At 40.8% G+C, this 17,137-nt stretch overlaps 1 protein-coding gene across 1 annotated transcript in view; it reads right to left on the reverse strand.

Annotated features, from left to right (window-relative positions):
• The window catches only part of RFTN2 (raftlin family member 2), a 58,703-nt gene that overhangs the window by 31,649 nt on the left and 9,917 nt on the right, over positions 1–17,137 (reverse strand). The window contains exons 3-6 of the mRNA XM_065413834.1: positions 14,113–14,224; positions 12,231–12,528; positions 10,941–10,949; positions 5,697–5,897 (exon numbers count right to left, since the gene is read on the reverse strand). Of these exons, the coding sequence (XP_065269906.1) occupies positions 5,697–5,897; positions 10,941–10,949; positions 12,231–12,528; positions 14,113–14,224 (620 nt within the window). The remainder of the gene's footprint in view (positions 1–5,696; positions 5,898–10,940; positions 10,950–12,230; positions 12,529–14,112; positions 14,225–17,137) is intronic.

Genomic DNA, 17,137 nt, shown 5'->3' on the forward strand with positions numbered 1-17,137 from the left:
TTTCCTCACACCCAGGGGCGGATATAAACCCTTTTTGTCTACTACATATCTTAACTGTTTCCACCAGTCTTTTTGCTAATATTTTGGTATAGATTCTAATCCAAACTGACCCAATTGTCAATGGTCTCCAAGATGTTAACTTCTTCATTTCCTCCTCATCTTGTGTCTTTGGTATTAAAATCGTTCTATTTTTCTTAAATTCATCTGGTACCTGTCTATTTAGAAACCATATATTAAAAATTTTTGTAAGTATTAAGGAGTCTAAATTAAAAATATCCCACAAATTGCTCACTTTTACTTTATCTGGGCCAGGAGCACTATCTTTTCTTATTTCTCTTAAAGCTATTCTAATCTCATCCACAGAGATCGGACTCATTAATATATCATTATCCGCATTCTCTGTGGATGATGGCCACCCTATCATATTACCATGTCCAATTGTTCCCAAAATATTCACATAGTATTCCTCAATTTCTTTCATAGGGATAGCACACTTAGCCTTATCTGGCTCTCCCATTATAATGCGAGTCAATCTTCTTCTATCCTTATCAAATAATTGTTGATAGAATTTATACTTAGCTTTCTTTGTAGCATATCTCCTAATTGCATTAAATTGCTTCCTTCTCCCCTCCTTTCTCATCTTCCCTTTTCCTTTATTCCTCAACTCTATTTGACTTTCATTTCTAGGGTCCTTTCCCTCTACTAATGAATAACATAATTTTTCCAACATTGCCCATCCGAGAGCTTTTGTTAAATCCTCCTTTAATAATCCTTCAATTTCCCCTAAACTATTTATTATTTCTCTTCCCTCCCTACTTTGTTTTCCCCGTTTACATATTTTCTCCACTAAATCCACTTCTGGATGTCCTTTTAGTGGGAAAATCCTCTCTCTTGGGGGCGGAATTTCTAATATATTTACTCTAATGTCCTCTACCTCAGTCACTTCCTCCCTATCTCCTGTTACCACTAACTTCTTCTTTGCTAATTCTCGTCTTTTATCTGATATTTGTTTATTCGTTTTGGTCCTCATCTCGCTCTCAATACATTTATTTATATTCCTTTTCCCAATATATTTCCTTTCCAACTGTATAAGCTGCGCAACCTCATCTTTGGTCCATATACGAGATCTAGTCGATCCCTCTTTGATCTTACTTTTAGCAGCCATATCTTCTTTTCTTTGCTCATTCCTCACAGCAGGGTGTCTATGTCTACAGTGTTGGCTCAATCCAGATCTAGTATGAAAACCAAGCCCACAGACCGAGCACGTATGGCTCTTCATTGGGGTATCCGCCTTCTTGGGTATGCACTTGGGGTAGTGGCAAGCTATATTATGATATTGAGAAGATTTTCCACATTTACTACATACAACTCGTATGGCTTTACTTTTATGAACCACATTAATGTGTTTGGCCCATTTACCAAATGTTGGTAATATCTGGGGACATATTGGACAATTAAAACTATCAACGGGATACTCTAAATAAAAAACCCCATCCTTCCACGAACTACTTTCTAATATATTTATATTACTACCAGTACTGTTAAGATCCTTATTACGATCCCTATTAAAATCAGTACTTGGTCTAAACCTATTTAATAAACTAGACCCATTAACTAAATGAGCATTAAGATATCCCGATTCGCTAACATATGGATCATCAAATGTACTTAAATACTTAAAATCTGGATTAAAACTTTCCATAGTTAAATCATTAAAAGTGTCCCTTGTAAAAACCATCGGTAAGATAGATAAAATCTCCTCACCATGATCATCACAAACAGTCTCCTCTCCCTCCTCTCCATGCTCTACTGGGAGGACTTGATTCTCACTCTCATGCTCATGAGACTTCATTATAGTCCACCCCATTTTATCCATTGGTCCAGCGACCCTAATCACACCCCTAATATATTTAACACTGTCAGCCGGGGCATCAAAGCCAACAGCGGGGGCGTTATTAACCCGGTCCAGCGCCAATCCGGTATAAAAATATAAATTACTTTTTTCCATAGCTAAAAGATTTACCCTTCTCAGGGGGAAACTAACCCTTTCCAGGGGGAAACTAACCCGTACCTGGGGGAAACTTACCCTTTCCAGGGGGAAACTAACCCGTGCCTGGGGGAGACTACCCTTACCAGGGGGAATCTAACCCTTACCAGGGGGAGTCAACCCGTACCTGGGGGAGGCTACCCTTACCAGGGGGGCATTCATGTGGCACCATATAGGGCTGCCCAACCCTGTCCCACACCCCACTGAATGTGGGATGTGGGTTCGTCCTCCGCAATCCGCCTGGCTATCCAAGCCAGTTACTGACTCTCACCACGAGGAGGTAGCGGTTGGACTTGCAATCCAGAGGCTTTCCTCAAAGAGGGGTCCCAAACAGCATAATGTCAAGCTCTAACGGGCGTGTGAGAAAAGGCTCAGATCTTGGTAGGGGTTGCCCCTATTGACCGGGCTCACGCCCACCCCCACCTCACCGATAACCCATTCTCTCACTACCCTCAGGCAATGTTTCCGTCCAAGCCCGACAGCTGAGAGGGTCCAGAGACGCATGGAGAGCCATTAAGAGAGCCTCCCTGCCTCTTGTCCCCTGACTGCCCCCTCCTGAGACCCTCCCCCCATCCTAACTGGCCCCCTAGGACCCTACCCCCTACCTGTACCCTGATTGCCCCAACCCTTATCCACCCCCCCCACCCCCAGACAGACCCCTGGGACTCCCACGCCCCATCCAACCACTCCCCACCCCGACAGCCCCCCCCCAGAACTCCCGACCCATCTAAACCCCTCTGCTCCCTGTCCCCTGACTGCTCCAATCCCTCTCCCCACCCCTGCCCCCTGACAGCCCCCCCCCAGAACTCCCAAACACCCCCCCCGCTCCTTGTCCCCTGACTGCCCCCTCCTGGGACCCCTGCTCCTAACTGCCCTCCAGAACCCCACCCCCTACCTAAGCCTCCCTGTCCCTTGTCCCCTAACTGCCCCCTCCTAAGACCCCCCCACCCTAACTGCCCCCCAGGACCCTACCCCCTACCTGTACCCTGACTGCCCAAAACCTTCTCCACCCCCCAAAAAAAGCCCCCCCCGAACTCCCGACCCCCCCCCCCCCGTCTCTTGACTGCCCCCTCCAAAATCTCCCTGCCCCTTCTCCGACCCCTTGGCCCCCTTGGTGTTGGCCTTCGCCTAACGTCTCTGTGAACTTGCTCAGGAACGGCCTGAGCCGTTCGTCCCGGCACGCTGGGCAGGAGGAGCGGGGGAGGAGCTCCAGACTGCCGGAGGCGATCTGCGAATGCAGGGAGGGAGGGAGTGATCTCTACTGCAGGGGAAGCGAAGGAGGGGCTCTCTCTGGCTGTCGGAGCCCCATGTAAGTGGCACCATCCGGCCGGCTGCCCTGTTAGCCGCGCGCGCTCTGCATGGGGGGGGGGAAGTCCGGACATTTATAAATTCCCCCCGGACGCTATTTTTAGCTCAAAAAGCCGGACATGTCCGGGGGAATCCGGACGAATGGTAACCCTAGGTTAGGGGCACTTTTTGAGAACTCGAAGAAGGGGAAATTGAGGCACTGGCAGGGTCCATTGCCAGTTCAAGAAAGACCCTGCTAGAAGCATCAAATGAGATTAGGGCACAGTGTGATAGGCACTGTACAAACATTTAGTAAGAGTCAGTCCCTGCCCCAAAGAGCTTACAGTCCCAGAGGAACTAAATGACTTGCTCCAGGTAATACAGCAATTCTGTGTCAAAGCTGAGACCAGAAGCCAAGTTTATTGGTTTCTGTCCTGAAGTAATAGAGTAGCGGTTCTCAAACTTCATTGCACCGTGACCCCCTTCTGACAACAAAAATTACTACACGACCTCAGGAGGGGGGACCAAAGACCGAGCCCGCCTGAGCCCTGCCACCCGAGTCCCACCACCTCGGGCGGGGTGCAGAGCTGAATCCCAAAGACTTCTGCCTTGGGCAGGGGGCATGTAACCTTAGCCCTGGGCAGTGGGACTTGAGCTTCAGCCCCGGGCAGTGGGGCTTGGGCTTGGGCTTCAGACTTGCTGGGGCCCAGGGCCAACACTAGCCTTGGTGACCCCATTAAAATGGGGTCCCAACCCACTTTGGGGTCCTGACCCACAGTTTGAGAACCTCTTTAATAGAGCCATTGGTAAAATCTTGCTACTTTTAAAACAAATGAAAAACAAAACCCCACAACAACAAACCCTATGGCTAACTACTATTGGAAAAAAGAAGAAATAACCCCCTCTCTTGCCAAGTGACTGAAATAAATGGAACTTCAGGCTGGTGTGAACATCTGGGCTTGTCTTTTAAAGAGTTTTGAAACTATAAACCAACATAATACCCAATCACATAGAAATTTTGTTACTTAAATGATTAATAGAAACGTGGTCCTTAATGAATTGTTTGAGAAGCTAGCTGTGTAATTAGAGTGACCTATATGTCGTATTTTACTGATTGGATAATAAATGATTAAAGGATTAAATGTTAACTTCTACAATGTATGGTGTTGTGTTTAAGTATAATGTGGCTATTCTCAGTGACTATCCAAAACAAGCACCTGAACAGTTGTGGGTGATCTGATGCTTGTGCACTAATCATCTGGAATGATCAGAAATGACATTTGCCTCATCACAACATTTACAAAAGAGGGGTATCACTACTGGAGATGAGCCAAAGACAAGAACTCTGACTCTAGAACAGATTCCAAACTTTCCCAGAATTCATGGGTGTTCAGATGCAAGGTTTGGCTTAGGGCCATCTCTAATTACTACATTTATTTTAGTAAGTGAGGAGTACATTGTGGTAGTGAGTGGAAAAGATAAAAAAGACTCAGTAGCCAAGGAGAAAAATTTAAGGACATTAGTGTGCACCAGATGGGGTGTAAATTCTAGAGCGCACCAGCATATTGTGCACTAACTGGTCAGGTGGACCCTGTTGGCGTACATAAGCAACAAAAGTATAAGTAATTTGGTCATAGCAGTTTGTTAATAGATACTATCAGAAAAACACTAGGGGTAAAATCCTGGCCCCGGTGAAGTCAGTGGGTTATTTCACTGAGGCCAGGATTTCACCCTACAGGCCTAATCCTTCCATCCTAACACACACAAAACACTCTCATTGACTTCAGAATGCATCGTGCTGGAATAAAGACTGCAGGAACAGGTCTTCAGTATTTATCTTATAGTATATTTATAACACTATATACTCAATGGTAATTGAGGGTACTCAGAAATTCACTGGAAGGGCTCAACAAATCGCAGGACTAGGCCTTCTGTGAATAGCAGTTGACACGGATTCTGAGAATTAGGGATGCATTCTGAGAATATTATGCCTAATATTTTGTTACTATATGTAATTATTATTAGCAATAAGTATTTGATAAAATAGCATTAGCAGTAAGTGCTGCTCTAATTGATACAGTACTATTTTTTCCCTTTGGAAAACTTTGAGATGGGTAAAACAAAAGAGAAATTTCAATTATTTTAAGATATGACTGTCAAGGAAACAGCGAAAGGCTTTTTTCCCCTCTTTAAATCAGGTCTCACATTCTGTGAAGTTGCAATGACAAAAATTACCATAGTACCCATCATTTTTACAAACAGGAACATCAGATTTGCTCCTCCATATTAAGAAGCAAAATCTGACCTGTTTTGCAAAATAAACACAATGGTTTAAAATCTCATGAAAAATACACTTACTTACCTTTAGAAGTTTCCCAGGATACAAAAGAATCAATTAATGACAATCCTTGTTTATAATAAAATGTGGTTAGTTCTAGCCAATCTGCATCCAGAGTACTAATGACTGCCCCTTTTCTTGTTACTTTCATAGACAAAATGCCCTCATGATAGGTCCAGCAGGTTGAGTCATCATCAAAAACATTGAAGACTGTATATAATTTATCTGAGGGAAAATATAAGAAAAGAAAAAGTTCAGAAAAAGTGATGCCTTAAAGGAATACAATCAACTTAAAAATTACACTTCTGTCTGAATATTATTTGCTATTTTTATTACAAATAACCATTAAGATTATTATTTGACAAATTATTTTTCTCTACTTTCAACGTTTTTATACAATGAGAGCACTTTGTATACAATTTTTATGGTTTCCCTGTTAATCAACTAGTCAGTTTTCTTTGATTATGTGGATCTTTTCACACGGCAACATGGCAGGGAAAAAAACTTGAAAAAACCCAGAAAAATGTCATTATAAAACCACAAGAATCATCAGGGTGATTCAGGGGAAGATGTAGTGCTTGAAACGATTTTTAACTTATTTTTTAATTTACTAGATCGTGAGTTGATGGTATTCCTTTAACCCATTACAATCATTAAATTTTTTAGGGAGTCTACTGAAAAAACATGAATGTCTCACTTATTTTCTCTATCTAAGCATTAAAATAATACTATTCTACTCAACAAACATAACCACCAGTAAATGGAGTTCCAGCTGAATTAATTCCACAAATCCAAACCTCTCAAAGAACACTGCAATGATTGGTTATATAAGGCTTTAGCTAAATAAATGTTTACTACATAGGTATATAATTACATACACCCACATGCTGGTATATTTGTGGGCAAAGCCATGGAATAAACTGCATTTTTGTGTGCACACCTTGGACTAATTTATCAGCAAATCAAATCCCTCGGACTACTAACATTTCAAACCTCTGAGCAACTTCAAGCAGCACCATCTAAAAAACAAACCTATCAGAGAAATGTTTCCTCTCCCCCCTCCAAAATGACCACAGTCTGAGGTGAAGACTAAGCAATTTATCAACTCTGGACCATTGACAGGCTTAAGATTTACTATTTCATGACTGCCTCAGAGCTAGAAACAGAACATATATAGAGGATATATTCCTGGGTGGGATGAGGGATATGTGGGGAATTTGTTCTGGGACTAAGCTTGAAAGGTGTCTGTGTGCGGACCTGACTCCCATCAGCAAATCTGTGCACAGTCTGAGCACTGCAGCACACCTTTTGGCCCTTTCCTGTGTTTTTCCTGATGCAGGGAGCCTGACCTTCTCTTCTTGCACAGCTCACTCAAGTGGCTCTGCTCTTCAGGGGCGTTTTGTCATAGGCTTCAATGGGCCCAAGATTTCACCCTCAGTGTCCACCCTCACTCCTGTCCCTACATGTCTCTTCTTCAGCCTTGGCGTAGGCCAGGAAACAGAATGGAGAAAACTGAAGTAACTGAACAATGCTGAATATCTGTATTATTCAGAAAACTCAGAAGTCTGATGTTATTGAAAGCTGTGCAGAGAAGAAAGATAATTGCCAGGCTCCTCAACAGCTAAGTGAACAGTATGTTCAGTATTATCTGGTTCTTGGGACATTTGGATATTTCTATCAGTGCTAGATAATTAAAGTTCCACTGTTTAAAGCCTTTTTGTTTCATCTGTACTACTTAATGATACTGTTTCATTATTTCTGTAGTTTATTTTATACAGATTCTTTATATTCCACCATTATCCTTTAAAAATACATAGTTTTTTGAAAGGTGAAACCTTGTCCTTTTCAAAATGGTAAAAAGCAATTCCAGTATTTTCCATCTATTTATAAGGAAGAACATTTTACTAGCAACAGTTAGTTAAGTCACTTCCTTTTAAAACATCTGCAATCTAGCTTTTCCAGGGAAGTGATGGACAGCAACCAAAGCAGAAATGACAATTCAAGCAAGAATTTACATATTAGAAGTTGGTTGAGTATGCATAGTTTACTGTGATGGGGTGTGTACTCCATAATGACTCTGAAAGGATTAATGTGGTCCAAGAGGCCAATTAACCTACCTGGTTGCATACGGAGGGTGGGCCAGGTGTGATTAAAGATGAAATGCAGCTGGGAAAGGGCTGGGTGGTGCTATAAACAGACCAAGTTTAGAGTAGAAGAAGCTATAGGGAAGAAACTGTGGTTGCTCTTTTGGGAGAAGGGAATGATGAGATCTGTAGAGAACAGGAAGCCTTTTGCAAGGTGAAGAGAAAGTCTCAAAAAATATTTGGTAGGAAGGGCCTACATACACAAAAGGATATAGGTGTTATGATGCTCAGTTCAGCAGGGCTTAACTTTTAGGTGTGTAGAAAGCCTCAAGAACAGCACTGTGATCCATTAAACCTGAGGTAGGTGCCTAAGCTCCCTATAGAGATAGGCACCTTAGAGTGCAATCCACAAAAGCCACAGGCTAGGTAGGTAGCCACTTAAATTAGCGAATGGGAGCTGCTGATGAGAGGGGTGTGTCCTAAGCCCTTTCCATCTTGCAGAGATAAGATCTCCCTGCAGCCTGCATTTAGGCACCTATCTCTGCTAGCAACCCACAAACTAGGGGAAGATGGGTGTTCTTCCACCTAATTCTCATACCGTACCCAATCTGATAGGCATGTTCAAAGTCTGCCTAACTGCATACAAAACAGCAGGAAAGTGCTCTCTTATAACGCTGAGCCCAGTGGTTAGAGTATTTACCTGGAATAAGGGAGGATCTGCTGACCCTGTTCAAGTTCCCCCTCTGCCTGATGAGAAGGGATATGAACAGGAATCTGCCACCTCTAACCATTGGGCTACAGGATATTCTGATGTAGATCTCCTTCAATCTCTCCTATTGAAGTTGCTGAACTTTAGTTAAACAACTGCATAACAATTAATTGGGATGAGAGTGAGAATTGCTATTGCCCAGTGGGTAAAGCACTCACCTGAGAGGTGGCAGATTACTGTTCAGATCCCTTCTCCTCATCTGGCAGAGGTGGGCACATGCCAGCGGGTACCCTAACCACTGGGCTTAAAGTAATAAGGGAGCTCCTCCTTGTCCCTCCCACCCCCTGCCACTGTCGTGTGTGGACTTAGGTGGTCTCTGACCATGCCTACTGGATTGGACCCTACACATGAGTTAGGCAGAGGCACACCTATCTTCCCCTTGTTTGTGGACTGCTCTGAGATTTAGGTGGGAGAGAGGCATCCTGGTGCCTAGAGTGAGACAGGAATGTGCATGCCCAGAAGCAGAAATGTAGGCAGCTAGAGAACTTTTACTGCAAAAATGTAGGTGCTGAAAGAGTTTAGGAACATACGGGGGAAGGTGGTGTGGTGTGTGTGTCGTGGATCATAGTGGTGCCACAAAATGGGACTTGGCACCTAAGTATCTTTGTGGATCTGGCCTGAGAAGCCAAGGGAGGTTGCAGCAGGCACTGGTGGAGTGAACTTTGACTGCCTGTCCTAGAGACCCTGGACTGGAACGCAGTGTAGAGGGCAGGCCTGGGTTCTCCTTCCAGACACTGGCAAGGTGGTGTGAAGCCCATGAGAAGGGAATATGGACAACTAGAAGCTCTGAGAAAATAGTGTACAGACCACTGGGCTCAGAATTGTGTGTGGCGGACTGGATGGAGGGATCGGACATTTGTTTTTGTTGGACTATCTATTATCCCAGACGGGGTGTGATTAAACGTGACCTGGCTAGAGGGCTGAGTCATGAGAAAAGGTGAATCACTCTAGGGCTGGAGTGGTCATCAGCAGGGGATCCCAGAGGAGAAGAGTCTGTTATGCCATATCCAGCCTTGATGGAGGGGCCCATTGGTGAGTTGACCCTTACTTGTAGTATTGCGTTAACACACAACACATGCATCCATAAAAATAGTTTGTCTTCACACTCAATTTTAGATGGTCCAACTGACCAGATCATTTAAGGCCTGGTTTACCACACAGTTTTTGTACTAGTATAACTATGTTGGTTAGGGTGTGAGAAGACAGACAGATTTACTGATATAACTACACGAGTACAACTCCTCTAGTGTGGATGCAGTTATAGCTGTATAAAGGTGCTTATAATGGTATTGTTCCTGTACAGTATAACCCCCTATATACCAGTATAACTGCATCCATACCAGGGGCTTATACTGCTTTATCTTTACCAGTACTGTTAAGTAACACAACTTAACGCAGTTAATGTTTTTGCTTCATGCTTTCATATTTGTTAATAGGAAGTACAAAATCTTAGTGCAATTATCATTTTGTGCAAATGTTCATGTCTGCCAGAGATATTACATACCAGTAGTAATATAATCAGAACTAGATATTCAAACCTTGAACATCTGCTGTTCCTAAAATTTGGCACTCAGACATGTAATTTTATTTTGTATCTCCTGCACAAAGATTGAGATGAACATGGCATATCAAAATAGGATGCAAATCTGCATGCAGAATGGCATGCAGTTAATTGAATTTTTTTCAAAATGTGTGCTTGTAACTTTTTTTTTAAGGAACTAATGGTGATATGCAGTGTTCAAAAAGAGTGGATGTTACATTTCCAATGGTCATTATCTTAGAAATGCTAATAACTTCTATGATCATGTGACTAACAGCTGAAGAAAAGTAAGACAAATCCAGGATAGAAATCTTTTAAGATTCCCATAAAACGTTTGCATTCAGGAAATGTCTTGGTTGATAAACTGGTTATAAAAATATCCATGTATAGAATGCTGTGACTGACTAAGATTTCTCACTTTTTAGTTACAATTTTAATATTTATATTCCACTAATCTTTGAGACTAATGAAACCTGCCTTCACTTTGGGAGGAAAGAGTTATGCTTTAACTGGTCATGTTATAAAGGCTCAGCATATTGCACAAGAACCACTTGAATTCAGGTTTAATAATAATAATAATAGGTTTTCTTTGCAGTCCTCAAATGAAGGAGGGTACTTGCTTCCTAACAGGAGGGTGGAAAAACTGCCTTTGAATTTAATTTGAATGTGTCTGGTACATAATGAAAGAATTCCCTATGCTAAATAGTCATTTTAAAATCCGCCTGTTAGGTAGCAGGCAGGCAAGGTTGATAGCCATCACCTCAGAAAGGAAGGAAGGATGAATGGACTAAAAAGGCCTAATAGGGAAACCCATGTTCCTCTCTCTGTTTCCCGCAAAGGGTGCATCTTCAGTAGAAAAAAGGTCTGTTCTTAACTTGTGTTAGCTATTGCATGGTAACTAACATGAGGTCCTAGGGAACACATGGCAGTTTGTAATATGAGTTATCAGGTTGAGGTAAACTCTGGACTCCCTCATAGCTTTACCACGACTTGTTCATGTGTGAAAATTAGGAGCTGCTTTGCCTTCTCTAGGATTTTACTTCATGTTAGTTACCATGTATCAGCTAACTTAAAGAAGAACACACTTTCTTTCTTAGTGAACACATCGCCAAAATAAAGACTCCTGACATCCAGAGTCACAGTGTTCTAGATGACTTCTCAAACAGAGTGGGTTGTATATTTTAATATCTTTACAACTTCCTTTTGTAACTAAGCTTTCTGCCACATTAACAAAAATGTTCACCAATGACTTTTCTGTATAATCCACTTTTTATGCACGTTTCCTCTAATGTAAATAAATTCTTTATCTATTATGCTCTTTGATTTCACTATTGCATTAAATTGAGTTCCCTCAGGGTACCTCTTGAAGGTATGTTACCAAAATCAGTCTGCTATGAATAGATTAGTCTGCTATGCATTACATGGGATGGAGAGGAATATGTTTGAATTATATCCCTAGCACCTAACAGGTCCCATTTGTCTTAAATTTAATTGAAGTTAGGGAGTTTGAATCATTGTGGTGTAATCTTAGGGGCCTATTAAAAGTTTCTTGCTGATTAATAAAGGTAACAAATCTTGTAACACAATTTCATCCTTTGATGATAGGACACTATTTTTCACGCACACACAGTTGTGTTTTCTTATGCACACATAGGTCATACAAAGTTATTTGCCTGCAATATTAAAAACAATGAGCTTTCACTGTCTATGCTTTAACAGTCTAAAGTTTTAACAGTTCATTTTTTCTTGGGGGAGGGATAGCTCAGTGGTTTGAGCATTGGCCTGCTAAACCCAGGGTTGTGAGTTCAATCCTTAAGGGGGCCATTTAGGGATCTGGGGCAAAAATCTGTCTGGGGATTGGTCCTGCTCTGAGCAGGGGGTTGGAATAGATGACCTCCTGAGGTCCTTTCCAACCCTGATATTCAAAGAGAAAGGTAATTTCTACATAATATTGGATTCATACTACAGAAAACAAAATTAGTATTGTTTTCTATTTGTCAAGCTGCTTTAAAAATGAATATGTATTTAAACTTAGAGATCTTTAAAACCTATATTTCATAAGCTAGAATATACTATAAGTTTTGCTTTACATTTTTGTTATCCTTTTTTGCTATAAGTCAATGTAATTATCCTGCTCATGCAATAGACAGGTAGTGTTTTATTACCTTCTCCTTTTCTTGGTTTAGTAGGGCTGGAGAAATCAGCATCCTGTAACTGTCCCCTTTCTGGCTGAATTTCTTCCTCTATTCCACTCTCAGATGACTGACCACTCAAAGTCCCTTCATTCCAGTTTTTATAGTTTTCGTCATAATTGTATTTCCTGTGCTCTCTACTCTTTATACCTAGTGCTGATTCAGAGTCTGCATTTCCATCTGTGTTTGTGCCATTACAGAATTTAGGTTGAGGAAAATGCTGTGTTATAAATCCAACAAACTTCTTCCCTCTTTTAGCAGCTTCATTGACCTGCATGTATAAAATAGAGTTATTTTGAAACTTTGTGAATGTACAGGTTGACAATATGTCACACATATTCCATAAATGAAGATGTTGATTTGCAAGCAAATATATCCAAGACACAATGTACTTAAGGATTGTGGAGTTCTCAAGTTATATATTTTAAGGCAAATATCAGTTTGCTTAATTCTGCAAGCTCTCCATGCATTGAAGTCAATAGGAATTCTGCAAACAGGGTAGCTTCTATGATTCGCCCAAGAAATGTGTTCAAATACTAGTTAGTAATACCAACTTAAATGTATATAGCACCTTTCATGTAGAAGAATAACAAACATTTTATTACATGTCTGTGAACTTCACAACCCACTAAAATGCAGCCACTTGGGATAAAAAATGGTATCCATTTTGCAACAGAACCAAAATTATCTTGAGGGCAGCAAGTAATGTTGGGGGAGATTTTTAAAAGTGCCTAAAGGATTTAGAAGCACAAGAGACATCCCCCCTCCAAATTACTACATTTTTAACTTTTTAAAAGATTTAACCATGGGTTATCAACTCAATCATTTTTTAAAATACTGGAAAGATTTGAATTCAAGGATAATTTTTTTGACTAATAAAAATATTTCTTCTAATGCTTATACTTCAGATTTCCTTGTACAAGACTGAACAAATGCTTATTTTAAGTTTATTTATAATTTAATATATTTATTTGGTATTAACGTATATCGGACTTACCAAAGCAAATTGGTATAAACATGAAACTGTCTCATTTTAAATTCTGATTACTTCACAGAGTACTTCTAATACAGCCATTTAAAATCTCTAAATAGCTCTCTCAGCCACAACCTCAACGATCTTAAAATATTTTAAAGATGCTCTTCCTTTAAACTTTCCCTAGCAACTAATTTAGACAACTATATTACTATAATTTTTGTAATAACAAAACTTTCTTGTCTTCAACTTAGCAGAGGAAGTGAGAGACAAAGTTTATTAGAGTGGAAGTTTAATGTTCTTTAGTTTTGAAAAGATTTACTGCATAAGTAATCAAAGGTAAATACTTCTATAAAAGCAACACTTTTGCATGCCTATTGTAATTTACGGAATGAGATGAGACAGTCTATTTGTCCTTGCTTAGAAAATCCATCTACAGATGTCAGTTTTATTTGAGTATATTACTTAACAAGGAACAAATAAATATGCATTTTCAGATTTTACTTTAATACAATATTACATCAAAATTCTAGAAGGAGCTACTATATGTGCATATCCCAACAGAAAGTTTGATTACTGTTGCCTAAACCATGAAAAACAACAAAATAAAGGTCAGAACCTGCTCCCACTGACATCAGTGGAAATCTCCGTTTGAGTTCAATGGGTTCAAGACAGAGTGCTAAACAAAATCAGAAGTGCTGAAAGGGAAAAAGCAACACTTCCTTCTTACTTAAACGAGTGCCTTGGTAGTTTTTATAAGCCAGAAAACAAGGTCAAAATTTGCAAATTGAAAAATAATTCACCTGTAAATGTAAATACATACGTTACAGTTAAGAATCCTGTGAGCAGAGAAGTTAAATTTTTTGTCAAAAACTGCCATACCTTTTCTAACATTCCTTTCACTACCTCATTTGTCAGTGTTTCATACATTAAAGGACATTCCTCAATCAAAAGCCTGGGGTGTCTTTGTCTTCTAAGTGCTGTATGCTTCGGGCTGGAACACAGAAAGAAAGCAGACTTTGTCAGCAGCTTGCTGCTAACTTGCACAAAATGCTTGCATGTAGAATTCTTTTCTTTTTTGAAAAAAGTTATGAATGAAATCTTGGCAATACTTTTTTCACACTTCTGCTTAGAAGTGATCCTTCCCCATGTTTACACAAAATATCAGGCACTGTGACTTATCGTGAAAGTACAAACAAAAACTATATTAAATATGAGTATAAGTTTGTACCCATTTCTTGAAACATTAAAGTACTTTAGTGAAAAGGCATTGTTTTCATAGCAAATAAATCCCGTGTTCTCAAATAATAGAAACATACAATGTTACAAACCTTAGCTTACACTATCGAATGTAAATAAATGTATGTGAATATACATAAAATGCTAATAGTTCTAGACAGTGTCATTTTAATCTCAAAAATATAGCCATGATTCTGGAGTTCTACATACACAGTACCCTGTTCAGATTTGTCATTTCCAAACACAATATTTTACAATTTATATCAAGTAATTACATGGTATAATCAGTGTTGTATAGTTATAGATTAAAGATCTCTTCTTAAAAAAGCATACATGGAGTGACTAAAATAACTTTAATAGAGATATTTAGCTACACAGTATGTTTAGTATTCAGTTGCTTACTTGGAAAAATGTCTTTAAGAATTGCAATACGGTACATACATTGTCAATTTAAATTGTCAATATTTTCATTGGACAAACACAGCTGTAGGAGATGTGTTCACAGGGATCCACAGCACAGAGTGTAAATACTGATTCTTGTGGGGAGGTATCAGGAGGGGGTACCTTCTCCCCCAGACCATCTTACTCAAACTCATGGATACTGGTGGAGCATGCAAGAGCTTTTCAGGGGTTTCAGGACAGGGGGAAGCATGCAGTAAAAGAATCCCCATAGTGCAAGGATGTAGAGAAAGGAGTGTGGGGAGGGATTCTCCCTCCTGCAATGGCAAATATATGCTGCAGTGGTCAGGCAGGGGCCCTGTAATTTAGAGCAACTCCTGGTCCTCAGAGGCCTGAAGAGGGAGGGTGCAAAAGCAGTATAAAGTTTTCTGTGCTGCATCTCCTAGAGGTACAGAATATCAGCCACAGTTTTCACTACTCTTTCCTCCTCCTCTTTCCAGCTATATGAGAGTAAATTGGGTTGTTTCCTGACTTGTGTATCAGCAGAACCTTTAGCTAGATTGTAGAAACTTTGACTTAAGATGCTGTATAAGTCAGAATTAACATAGCTTGATTATCAGATCCCAAGTTTAGTATGCATGGTTGATTATGAGAAAATGTATGATTTTATGAGTCAGTTGAGCCAGTTTGGCCTGCAAGCATTGAGAGAAAACTGAACCCACAATATAATTTTACAGTGTCACATTTCAGTGTAGAATCACATTGCAAATGAATTCACTCCTCCAGGCGCTGATTGAAGGCAACTTACCAAAGAATGCCCACTACAGGCACATCTGTTTGCTCCTTAATAGCTAGGACAAACAGGAGAGTGACCAACTTGCAACCTTGTAACCTAAGGACTCTCTTTGTTTTAAGTTTAAGACAAGGCAGGAAGTATTCACTGTTGCTCTGTAAATCTAAGCATCCATGAATGAATGTGGGATTGAGGCAACTGGAAGAGAAGCTTGTAACTGGGTATTTTTAAGCTAGCATGTCTTAATAGTTACTAATTGTTCCATAGAAGGCACACTACAGCTTTTTTCAGTTTGTTTTTGTTTAAATCAATACTTGCAATGTATACTCACAAGGTAACTAATGTTTTGGGTTGGGTTAAACCCTGTTGAAACTGGTGGGTGTAACAGCTGCCACTCATTTGGGATAAATGTTAGAAACAATTATGTTTCTTTGTGGAACCAGAGAGCTGAAACATCAGAGGCCTCTGCCCAAAACAAAGGCAAGGCTGCAGCAGAAGCTGAATCATGTGGCCCAAGCAGGTTCCACAGTGGTCTGATAAACTCAGAGGTGGATGGGGGGAGAGGGTTTGGAATGATGTGTCTCTGTGTGAGAGAGTCAGGAAAAACAGAGAAGCAGCAAAAAGTCAAACACAGCCAGAACAAGCATTGGGAACGTGGCTCTGAGAAAAAGCCCAGAGAGAGAGATTTTGGGCTACTTCTGTTTGGAGGTGGGGTAGATGCACAGTAGCAGGGTCCACATGGACACTTAGGGTGCAGCAGGCTAGTGAGGGGTAGATTTACACCCTGTTTACTTGGTGAGTGGTCGAAACACCAGGCTATAGTCATTCTCATGCTTGTGCGTGCTCCTGCTTGCTTGTCTCTCCCTGTTATTTAGGCTGGAGAGCACAAGCCTGAGTGACTCTGGTTAGACCACTCATCCACAATGTGGAAAACCCAGGATCTAGTCCCCCTGATCCAGTGGGTCTTTCAGTATTTATCCACAGTGCAACAGCTTTAACAGGAGAAAGGGAGAGACTCCCTACATCAGAATATCCCACAGACCACTGGTTAGAGCACTCATTCTGAGTGGCAGATCCGTGTTTAAATTGCTTCTCCCCCATAAGTGGAGGGGGGACTGGAGCAGGGGGCCTACCACCTCCCAGGAGAGTACCCTAACCACTGGATTATATGTTACGAGGGTGGTCCTCCCTACCCACCCCAGTATGATGCTGGCAGACCAGCCAAGAGCCCCATGCCTCAATTGAATACTGACACGTACGTAGCTGGAATCAGTTTGGCTCACCTGTGTGTTAGTATTGTTAAAATAGGTATTAGAATGAAAAGAATGTGTTTAGTGCTTAGACTTTATGGAATGCTTGTAAGCTGCTGCATGCATTAATCTCACTTAACATCTGTATCCCATATTATAAGAAGATAATTGAGCATTTGTATTGTAAGCCTCTGTAACTGTGTAAATCACCAGACAGGAGAGAGAC

The sequence above is a fragment of the Emys orbicularis genome, chromosome 11, assembly GCF_028017835.1.
Source record: "Emys orbicularis isolate rEmyOrb1 chromosome 11, rEmyOrb1.hap1, whole genome shotgun sequence".
Classification (NCBI taxonomy): Eukaryota; Metazoa; Chordata; order Testudines; family Emydidae; genus Emys; species Emys orbicularis.